Raw genomic sequence first — 12,030 nt, 5'->3', positions numbered from 1 at the left:
CTACGCAGCCGCATCACATGTGTCGTCATATACGATGGCGCCGAAACCAACCGAGGCTTTTGGATGTCTTCCAAAAAAGGGCAATAAACAGGAAAATAACATCTATTATGAAACGACTCTACAGATGACAATAGTGTTATTATCTAGCTCAATTCAGTTCAAGTTTTTGTTACATATAGATATATATATATGTATATATATTTGGCTTGCTCAGTTGGGGCTTAAAAGATAACTAATATTCAGGAAATGTTATCTGAATGTAACGTTATTGTAATTATGATTTTGTCTGATTTCCTAGGCTACAACTTTTCTAACAAAAACAGGCATTATCATTGTTAAACTCAACCACAATAATTCCAAGCACTACACATTGAAAAAAAAATATATATATGTTTGTGTGTGTGTATAATAGCGTACAATTACTAAATGCCCAAATATATAAAATAAATAAATTATAAATGAAACTTAAGTTAATCAATATTGCAAGTAATTTACCCCGGTTTCACGGACAAGGCTTAAGCCTAGTCCTAGTCAAAAATGTAAGTCTGAACTGTTTCAGCTGAAAGAAACTATGGCCTAATCCTGTGAAACCAGGGCTTAGAGCTGCTTGAAAGAATTGAAATAAAATCTTTAAATATTTTTTTAAAATGCCACATTACTACATATTTAATTATTAAATATTACATTATTACATTAACATAAAATATGAACAATAAGGTTAAACTGTCTATTCAATTGATAAGAAATCTATTAGCTTGTAATATGCAATAATAAATCATAAAACAGGCTGTAGCTGCCACAATATGTTTTGCTCTATTCTAAATTTGATTGATTGATTTTATTAGATTATCGCCCCAAAGGATTGCATTTCAATTTCGTCGTACTTGTACAGTGACAATAAAGACATTCAATCAATAAATCATTTGTAGTTATACAGTATCATATAGTAAGTGGCACCTCTGAAAATTAGACTATTTTACGGGAACCCTAAAGGTCAGATGAATTCATTACTCACCTAGAGGTTCTCCATCTACAACCATTCCAGACACAAACACACACAGAGGACAGATCTGTCTTGATCTTCATGGGAATTGTTTTGTTAGTTTATAGCTTCCTAAATATGTATTGAGACACTACAACATTTAAACACACACACACACACACACACACACACACACACACAAAGCAGAAAAAAGGGTATGAGTATGAGAGAACCTAAAAGGTTTCAAAAGTTTAGTTCAGCTTTACATAGAAACATTTTATTGAAAGTAAGATGAAAGCAAATAAAAAATAATTTCAAACTTACAAAGTTGAGAAAATACTTTAGTTTGATATGCGTGTACAAAACTACAGTTTGTTATAAAAGCTTGTTTACTGGCCATTTCATTTGAAACATAATACAAGTACTTCATTATTGATTTGTTCAGAAGGCATGGACAACAAACACCTCAAAGACATCAAAAACAACTTTACCCAAATTCAATCAATATGCTATTCAACTGACATAATCATTTGATAAATTCCAAATGTAAATACCTCAGATTAGATATTTCGAAAATAGTTATTTCGAAAATTACACTTAAATTGTGAAATAATTCGAGTGCAATCTGAATAGATGCACAGTGGTATGGCAGTAACAGCTGCTGACTGAATTGGGCACTTAATGAACACACTATATTTCAAATGAACACTCACAACAGCAAACTTATGGCTTCTCTTGATGAGTTACACAAACTTGGCATGAACAGAACATTTTAAGCAACCACACACTTACATACATACACATCCAGATGTACAGTAAATATCTTCCCATTCAATGTGTAGCTCATGAATCTGGCCATTCTGGTACCTCCACCATAGTAAAAAAAGAACAAAGCTGCTCTTGTTTCAATGTATTTGAACCATAATGCCACATTTTTTACATCAAGAATACATTTGAGATCAAAATACATTTATTTTGTCAAGACTGCATCAGTGTTTCTCTGGATTATTGAATAATATCCTGAACATTGGCCACTGAAGAAAGTTCAACTTGCATTTATTCATTTGCATCAAGTTCCTTCAAGCTATTCTCGTGCGGACAGCGTTGGCTTTATGAAACGACCTGCTGTGCCAATAGTCAGGGTTATCAAAAGCTTTATGTTCCGTCCCTGCATGAACTTTTAAATACTCCTCCGGCCCCAGGCTCCGGGGTTCATCCGTCAGCCCAACACTCTCCTCATCTTCTCCCTCCAGATTCTGGTATTCAGCTGCTGATGCTCCACCTGCAGCCAATGAGTCCATATCCTCATATTCATACACTTCTCCTTCCCCTTGCATTAACCCCTGAACCCTGAGCGAATTCCTCAGCCGAGGCTGGTGGTTAGTGTACTGATAGTCTTCCTCCACATATTCGTCTTCATCGTCTCGTGGCAATCTTCTGAGAGGAGGATGGGAAACCGGTCTTGGGAGGTGAAGTTTGAGTACCATGTTGGATGGTGGTCCTGCACCACCACGGATGTCCATGTACTCGTACTGAACCCCCTGGAGATCCAGATCGCCGTCAGTGTACTCTGTTTCACTGGATAGGAAATCGCCATCGCTGTGACTCCTTTGGTCAGTCGAGGACTGGGAGAGACCGCCGCTACTTTCTGAGCCCTCGATCGATGATCTCTTACTGGGCCTGCTGGACCCTAGAGATTTGTGATTGCTGTACAAGCCAGCAGGGTTGAAGGAGGCGCTGCGGTTGCGTGGCGGTCGCTGATTGTAATCTTTAAGCTGCCCTGGTATATGCCCGAGAGAGAGGGTCTGATTGTTCATATACTCGTATTCTTCACCCGCAACACTGTGGGCCTCCAAAAAGTCGCCAGAATGACCTCTTGAGATTCTCCTTTGTGAGCGTTTTGCACGTGATGATGTGAATAGAAGAGTTTCTAAAGAAAATCAAAATACAAGAGATGTGTTAACACGGGTACTCATACTTATGGAAGCCGATAAAAGAAAAGAAATAAATAAAAAGACACTGCGATTGCAACTTAATTAGAATTTCAAATTGAATGTAATTGCAACTTTTTTTATCTATATTTTTAATGTTTTTGAAATAAGTCTCTTATGTTCACAAAGGCTGCATTTTTTATCTAAAATACAGTTAAAACAGTAATATTGTGAAATATTATTAGAATTTAGAAGAATTGTTTTTTATTTTAATATATTTTAAAATGTAAATATAAAATAATTAAAAAATATAAAATATGTTAACACATTTTTGAATGGCAGTGTATCAGTTTCCAAAAAAAATAATCATAATAATAAGCAGCAAAAAAAAATTTAACAGTGATAATAATAAAAAATGTTTCTTGAGCATCAAATCAGCATATTAGAAGGATTTCTGGTTCACAAAGGCTGCATTTTTTATCTAAAATACAGTTAAAACAGTAATATTGTGAAATATTATTAGAATTTAGAAGAATTGTTTTTTATTTTAATATATTTTAAAATGTAAATATAAAATAATTAAAAAATATAAAATATGTTAACACATTTTTGAATGGCAGTGTATCAGTTTCCAAAAAAAATAATCATAATAATAAGCAGCAAAAAAAAATTTAACAGTGATAATAATAAAAAATGTTTCTTGAGCATCAAATCAGCATATTAGAAGGATTTCTGAAGGATCATTTGACATTGAAGACTTGAGTAATGATGCTGAAAATTCAGCTTTGCATCACAGGAATAAATTGCATTCTATAAAATATTAAAATAGATAACAGCTATTTTAAATTGTAATAATATTTCACATTATCACTGTTTTTATTATATTTTTAATCAAATAAATGCAGCCTTGGTGAGCATAAGAGATGTTTAAAAAATCTTATTATTTTACATTTTGACCAGTAGTGTATGTCATAATTGTGTGTATGATTATATCTCACAATGTAAATTTATGTCTTATTTTAAACATTATCTCATAATTACTTTTTAAAATATTTTTTTACTATGAAGGCAGAAACGGGCTTCCGCAGATTTTTCAATATTGCATCACAGTACCTTCTAAAGTTCAAAGCATTAAAATTTTGCATAAATTGTTGCATAAAGGTTGCACACACATGCTGCTCTAATTTGCTTATCCTCACCTTTCTCTGGACTTTCACCAAACCCAGGCAACACGTATCCATTTTGGTCTTCTTCTCCTGGAGTCCCTGTGGAGGTTGTTTCCGGAGGTCCTGATAGGCTGTCCTGCTGTGACATGTAAGCGCTGTCCTCACAATGTGTGACCCTCCTCATGCTGCCAACCGAAGAGATGTCCTCGTTCATCTCCAGCTCCACTGCAGTTCCTCGTCCCTCTGAGCTCTCAGAAACAGTGCATCCAGAGTCGAGACGGGACCGAGATGCCCATCCCGTCTACAGCAAAATGAGGTGAACAATATATTATATTGTTATATATATAAGTTATATATTACGTTATATATTAATATAAGTTATATATTAAGCCATATGCTCTTAGATATGTCTTATGTGCATTACTCCTCCAATATTCATTCATAACACACACAAACTTTGCAACTACACAAATATAGTTTTTGGTTATCAGTGTATTACAAATGTACAGAACAGATTTCAGTACTTCAATAGATTGGTATATTAACATTATATCAGTTAATGAAATTACGGTATTTAACTGTAAATTTCAGTTAAAACTGTAAAACCTAAAATGTTGCCACCGTATTTGTTATGGTGAAATTCCGAAAAGTTTTTTTACCGTAAATTTTACGGAATTTTTTTTTACAGTGTATGCATGGTCTCTAACGCATTGAAATAAGCTTTAGACATGATTGACAGCTCACCTGCACTGAGCTCTCCAGACCAGGGGTCATTGGTAGATATCCAGCAATATTGGATGGAGTCAGACTTGACTGGAAGTGTCAAAAAGATATGCTGCTTATTAATTAATTATTCATAGAGCCACCACAGATCATCTCAACATCTACACTACCGTTCAAAAGTTTGGGATCAGTAAATAAATTAATACTCTTATTCTACAGGGATGCATTCAATTGACGGAAAGTGTCAGTAAAAACTTTTATATTATTGCAAAAGATTCTATTTCAGATAAATGCTTTTCTTTTGAACCTTCTATTCCTGAAAAATAAGTATGATGCACGTATGAAGCACATAGTTTTAAACATTGATGGTATTAAGAAATGTTCTTTCTTGAGCATCAAATCATCATATTAGAATGATTTCTGAAGGATAATGTGACACTGAAGACTAGAGTAATGATGCTGAAAATTCAGCTTTGCATCACAGGAATAAATTACATTTTGAAATATATCAAATTAGACAACAGTCATTTTAAATTGTAATGATATTTCACAATAATACTGGTTTTTTTAATCAAATAAACGCAGACTAAGTGAGCATAAGAGAGGCTTCTTTCAATTATTTTAATAAATCTTACCAACCCCAAATTTTTGAGTAGTGAATGGTGTACATTGGTCTATTTTCAATCAAACCACATATTAATTATGATCGATTTTATAAAATGCACCCGATGAGAATCTATATGCAATCTAGAGAAACTTCTGGATGGTGTTATATAGCGTGGCATGTCTGTCGTATCTTCCTGGTCCTCCAGCGCCACCCCTAGAATGTCCATCTCAGTTCCTCTCTGATGTGACTCATCTGAGGCCGGGTCAGGAGCTCTGTGCTCCTCCTATAGTGGTGGAACATTAATCAACAACAGTCATTCAAAACAGTTCCAGCTTGACTGTGACATGCAAGATACAACGAAGTACTCCGTTAGTTTGACATACTGTGATGACGAGATATCGGGAGGGGTCTCTGGCCATTCGGGTGAACTCATTGGCTAGCTCCTTGAAAGTAGGCCGAACATTTTCATCAATCATCCAACCTGTTAAAATAAGCCAACAAATATTTATTTAGTCAAATACATTAAAAAAAACTAAAATAAATGATATGTTACAAGTGAAAATAAATAATAAATGCTACAAGTGAATTTAGGCATCTCAACATTATAATGTACATTATAATGTGTATAATGTCTGAAAAATGGATATTAATTTCAAGATTTGCTACATATTACATTTAACAGTATTTTTTAAATTATTAGTTTTTAAAGCATGCACAAGCATATATTGTTATTGTTAACTAATACCAAAAGAGAAATATCTTTAATAAATTATATTTAAAATTATTTTTAAATTTATTAAAATATACACATAGTTAATAAATATTCCGTTTTAAATGTTAAGTTATATTTAAACTTTACTTAAACATTTAGAAATGCTGCCTTGCAACTAATTGAAATAAAGTAAGTTGAAGTACTAAAATGTTTATATATTAAATATATTTATATATAATATAAAATATAAGAATATTAATATATAAATGTATAAACATGTAAATATTTTCAAAATATATACTGTATGTGCATGTATTTATATATACATAAAAAATTTGCATATAAATATACACAATACACATACATGTATAATGTAAACAAAAACTTTTATTTTGGATGCGATTAATCGCGATTAATTGTTTGACAGCACTTATATATATATATATATAAACAAACAAATTTTTTTTAAAGCACAAAACAAAATGTATAAAACTTAAACTAAAAATAAAATGAAAACTGAAAATAAAAATAAATACTAAAACAACACTGCAGATAAATATCTGATATGGTACTTATATATTGTGCATCCCTAATTTTCATTTACAAATTTTTCATGCTAACAACTGTAAGAATGTATATGTAGAGTATCTAGATGATAAATAAGAAGGGCACAATATCACTGCCACTTTGCATTATGGGCTATAAGAAGACTGGACTCACATTTGACCATGACCATGTAGACATCGATGGTGCAGATCTGAGGCTGAGAGAGGCGTTCCCCTTTCTCTAACAGATCAGGTACTTCTTGTGGTCGCATAGCAGAGTAAGGCTCCGCCCCATATGACATCATTTCCCAGACTGTCACACCTACAGATAGAGTCACCTCTTATTGAATCATCAGCTCCAGAGTGCAATGTTTTATAGTAACAATTTATCGTGTGACACATGGACTCACCGTAGCTCCATACATCACTCTGGTGTGTGTATCTACGGAACAAGATGCTTTCCAGGGCCATCCACTTAATTGGCGTCTAGAAATTGCAAACATTAGGAAAAAGGTCAGAGGCACAGTGTAGTGATACTGGTTGAGGAACTGCTTTGAATATAGTACATATACATTAACAGTCAACATTTTGGAATAATTAAGGTTTTTTAATGTTTTGGAAGAAGTCACTTATGCTCACCAAGGCTGCATTTATTTGATTAAAGCACTGTAAAAACAGTAATATTGTTAAATATTATTACAATTTAAAATAACTATTTCTATTTTAATATACTTTAAAATGTAAATATATTCCTGTGATTATTACTCCAGTCTTCAGTGTCACAAGACTTTCAGAAATCATTCTAATATGCTGATTTGCTCAAAAACATTTCTCGATATTGAAAAAAATTCACTTAATTATTTTTTTTTTCTGGATTCTTTAATGAACAGAAAGTTCAAAAGAACAGCATTTATTTCAAACAGAAATGTTTTGTAATGTTATAAATATTTTTACTGCCACTTTTAATCAATTCAATGCGTTCTTGTTGAATAAAAGTATATTCTTACTTACCCTACACTTAGTACTGTATCATAGTTTCCACAAAAATATGAAGCAGCACAACTGTTTTCAACATTGATGATAATAAAAAAAATGTTTCAAACAGCAAATCAGCATATTAGAATGATTTCTGAAGGATCATGTGACACTGAATATTACAGTTTTTACTGTATTTTTGATCAAGCAAATGCAACCTTGGTGAGCACAAGAGACTTCTTTCAAAAACATTGAAAAATCTCTATTATTTCAAACTTTTGACTGATAGTGTAACTTGATCGGCTTTACCTTAATTTCATTGAAGAAGTATTTCTTGTCATCAGGGTAGAGGAGGTCAGCGATGCCATAATCGGCTATTTGAACAATAAAGTCGCTCTTGAGCAGAATGTTGCGGGCAGCCAGGTTCCTGTGGACCATTCGCTGCTCCTCTAGATAGTACATACCCTACGAGGGAGCAAGCAAGGAAAGACTTTAGTTGTTTAAGTGGGCTTGAAATGAGCCAAATACCTCAAAACACACTTTATGTCCCTCTCACCTTGGCAATCTGCACACACCAGTTGAGCAGTCTCTGAGGGTTGAGGCTCTCACTGTGCTGCTGGATGTGCTCCAGCAAAGACCCCTGTGGGCTGAGCTGAGTGACCAGCTGCAGACTGGGCCCTGCACAGATGCCTAAGAGCCGGACTATGTACGGGTGGTCCAGACTCCCCATAGCCAACATATGCTGCAAGAGAGAAAGAAGTCATTCAGGATGTCATTTTGTATGTGGGCTGTTTTTGAATGTTTTTATCTGGTTGTCATGTACATGTATTAATGAATGGTTAACATTCTGACAGTGCAATACAAATGTGACCCTGGACCACAAAACCAGACTTAAGTCGCTGGGGTATATTTGTAGCAATAGCCAAAAATACATTGTATGGGTCAAAATTATTGATTTTTCTTTTATGCCAAAAGTCATTAGGATAAGTAAAGATCATGTTCCATGAAGATATTTTGTAAATGTCCTACTGTAAATATATCAAAACTTAATTTTTGATTAGTAAAATGCATTGCTAAGAACTTCATTTGGATAACTTTAAAGGCGATTTTCTCAATATTTAGATTTTTTTGCACCCTCAGATTCCAGATTTTCAAATAGTTGCATCTCGGTCAAATATTGTCCTATCCTAACAATCTCAATTTCAGTCAGAAATTGACCCTTATGACTGGTTTTGTGGTCCAGGGTCAAAAATGGATTTCAAAAATTTAATGAAATTAACAGTAATTGTGTTCATTTATTATCACAGAGCAACCCATACACTAATTTTAAAAGTCTGGGGTCTGGACAAATGTTTAGTTTTTGAAAGATGTCTCTTTAGCTCACCAAGGCTGCATTTATTTGATTAAAACTACAGTAAAAACAGTAATATTGTGAAATATTATTACAAAGTAAATTTACAGATTTCTATTAAAATATATTTTTAAAAGTAATTTATTCCTGTGATGCAAAGCTGAATTTTCAGCATCATTACTCCAGTCTTCAGTGTCACATGATCCTTCAGAAATCATTCTAATATACTGAGTTACTCAAGAAACATTTCTGATTATTATCAATGTTGAAAACAGTTGTGCGGCTTAATATTTTTGTGGAAACGTCATATAGTTTTATATTCTTAATTGAACAGAAAGTTCCAATAAACATCATTTATTTAAAATATAAATCTTTTGTAGCATTATTAGTTCCTCATTTACTGTAAATCTGTGTGATATTTTTCATTTATCGCCCACCACACAAACAGAATTTTTTTAGAAAAGCTTTTGAATAATCACTTACCATAAGTAAAAATATAAAGTGCATAAAAATATGTGTTTTTATTTTTTTTAAATGTATAAAAAAATATAAAAAATAAAAACAAATAATTAGTGTATATAGTATATTATTAGTGTATGTAGGCAATATGTGCATGTGTGTGTCTTACATCTGTAATTTCCTGAAAGGTCTGTCGTCCTGTACGGTCTTGAATAGTCTTGATAGCCACTGGAATCTTTACAGTGTCTCCCTCTGGTATCCAAATCCCCTGTGAAGAAACAAATGAAATATGAATGAAGAAACAGAATAAGTCAAAAAAAAGAGAGAGAACACCTGGAGGAAGTGCTTCAGTAAGTGATATGAGCTATTGTCAGGTTTCGCTATGAGCTCATGTAATGACATCAGAGTTTGTAAGTACCTTGTGCACAGTGCCGAACACTCCAGAGCCCAGAGGTTTGATCTTTCGTAGTTCAGACCCTCTCAGAATGCGTGCATGAACTTTTGCGCCTTTTTCTCCAGGATCCAGTGGTTCGAAACTCTAAAACACATTTTTAAACCTTAAAAAACATCAGCAATTCAATTTTCTGAATGTATTTTTGAATATATAACTGCACACACCTCCCCACTATGCAGATATCTCCTCATGGCACGTTTTCTGCGGATGGCGACACTTCTGCGATAAAGAACGCTCAGCACAAACACTGAGAATGCGACCAGCACCCCGAATATAACGCTCAGCACTATTGCTGTCACCGGCAACCTGAAACACAAACTGCACAATTACACACTGACAGGCAGCTGCAGGTGATTCATCACACCAGCAGGGGGAAACACTTACCCAGCATCTGACCTGGACGAATCCACACAATCATTCTGACCTGGACCCAAACATCTGAGACAGACAACATACAAAATGCATCTTTCATTCATTTGGAATTTTTTTTTTTTATAATATTAGGCATTATCATTACAACTGATATACATTACTGTTCAAAAGTTTTTTTAAGAAATTAATACTTTGAATACTTCTTTTAAAGAAATTAAAACTTTACAGCAAAGATGCATGAAGACATTTATCATTTTAATAATCAGAAGATTTCTATTTCAAATAAATGCTGTTTTTTTTCTATTGGTCCTGAGAAAGTATCTACAAAACTGTTAATAAGCACAACTGTTTTTAACATTGATAATAATATTTCTTGAGCAACAAATCAGCATATTAGAATGATTTCTGAAGGATCATGTGACACTAAAGACTGAAGTAATGATGCTGGGGGGGATTCTAAAAAATCTTTTTAACCCCAAACTTCTGAATGGTTGTGTACATTAAAATTAATGTACACAACCAATTAAAAATTAATATCTCAGAGTTCAAAAACAGAGTTCAGAGTTACTCATTTACTGTAAATCTCTCTCTTTTTTTTTTCATTTTATCCCCCACAGGCAATCTGAATTTTATTGTAAAAACTTTTGAATAATTGCTAACCATAAGTAAAACTAAAATGTGCATAAAAATATGTGCATTTTATACATATTAAAACTTTATTTGATATAATATATTGCAATTTTCTCACCCCAGGGTGCAGTTGGCATGGCATGGTTGGCATTTGTGCTGGCTATTAGGGAACTTATAAATGATGAGCCCATTTTCCCCCTGAACCCCCTCTGGACATGAGGACACACAGTACGGCCCGTCCTGCAAATGTGCACAGGTTGCGCACTCATTAGCACCCTGCAGGAAGAATAAGACGGAGAGATGATTTAATAAATCAAACAATCCGTGCAAACAGTGAATGATATTCTTTCAGAGAACAATAGATTACCGGTCCTTTGCAGGTGTGTTTGCTGTCCTGCACAGCACACTCTTGGTGACACGGCATACACTCTTTTTTAGTTCCGGCAAACTCACGTTTTTCACTGTACAGATCAAAAGAGATGATTCAGGGGTCTGAAAATCTCTTGTAGTTCTCACAGTACTAAATCATACGCTATATTGTTTCCTTTTCTACAGCACATATATTAAAAGAACACACACTGGGTGTGTCTCAGTCCACTCCCTTGTTCACTGCCTAGGGAGCGCAGTTCTTAGCGCTATTTCAGTTGTAAATTCCTTACAGTGCACTGAAATTTTCATTCCAGACTGCTCAATATATTAACTACACTGGAAATTTCTCTTAGTCAACATACTGTACAGGTTACAAATAGTATTTTTTTTTAATCTAATTAATTACATTATGTGCCAGTTAATTACTACCCAAAACTGAAGTCATTATTGTGCTAGATGAGAAAAGCTTCTTACAGACATTACAAAAAATAGGAAACCTTTAATAAATAATGATAATAAATGCATTGAAATTATTTTTTTTAATGATACGCTATGACACTAAAACCGCCAGTATGTGGCGGCAAGTCACTGTTTTAGTGAATGAATCATTAAGTCATTCATTCAACCGATTCGTTTAAACAACTGATTCATTAAGAAATGAAGCAAGTGACTGACTTTATGAATAAGTCACTGAATCATTGGCTCACTCGATTCGTTAAAAACTGCGGATATATTCATGACGCACATCAGTTAG

At 33.7% G+C, this 12,030-nt stretch overlaps 1 protein-coding gene across 1 annotated transcript in view; it reads right to left on the bottom strand.

Annotated features, from left to right (window-relative positions):
- Positions 1–1,267: 1,267 nt before the first annotated feature.
- The window catches only part of erbb3a (erb-b2 receptor tyrosine kinase 3a), a 34,771-nt gene continuing 24,008 nt past the window's right edge, over positions 1,268–12,030 (bottom strand). Inside the window, exons 16-30 of the mRNA XM_016449082.1 lie at positions 11,275–11,368; positions 11,026–11,183; positions 10,290–10,343; positions 10,070–10,211; positions 9,870–9,989; positions 9,621–9,719; positions 8,198–8,383; positions 7,951–8,106; positions 7,077–7,152; positions 6,842–6,988; positions 5,793–5,890; positions 5,528–5,692; positions 4,824–4,892; positions 4,113–4,380; positions 1,268–2,912 (exon numbers count right to left, since the gene is read on the bottom strand). Of these exons, the coding sequence (XP_016304568.1) occupies positions 2,062–2,912; positions 4,113–4,380; positions 4,824–4,892; positions 5,528–5,692; positions 5,793–5,890; positions 6,842–6,988; positions 7,077–7,152; positions 7,951–8,106; positions 8,198–8,383; positions 9,621–9,719; positions 9,870–9,989; positions 10,070–10,211; positions 10,290–10,343; positions 11,026–11,183; positions 11,275–11,368 (2,683 nt within the window). The 3' untranslated portion in view covers positions 1,268–2,061. The remainder of the gene's footprint in view (positions 2,913–4,112; positions 4,381–4,823; positions 4,893–5,527; positions 5,693–5,792; positions 5,891–6,841; positions 6,989–7,076; positions 7,153–7,950; positions 8,107–8,197; positions 8,384–9,620; positions 9,720–9,869; positions 9,990–10,069; positions 10,212–10,289; positions 10,344–11,025; positions 11,184–11,274; positions 11,369–12,030) is intronic.

This window comes from Sinocyclocheilus anshuiensis, unplaced genomic scaffold (genome assembly GCF_001515605.1).
Source record: "Sinocyclocheilus anshuiensis isolate Anshui unplaced genomic scaffold, SAMN03320099.WGS_v1.1 scaffold55, whole genome shotgun sequence".
Lineage (NCBI taxonomy): Eukaryota > Metazoa > Chordata > Actinopteri > Cypriniformes > Cyprinidae > Sinocyclocheilus > Sinocyclocheilus anshuiensis.
The sequence above is the reverse complement of the archived record's forward strand: the minus strand, read 5'-3'. Positions and strand labels throughout refer to the sequence as shown.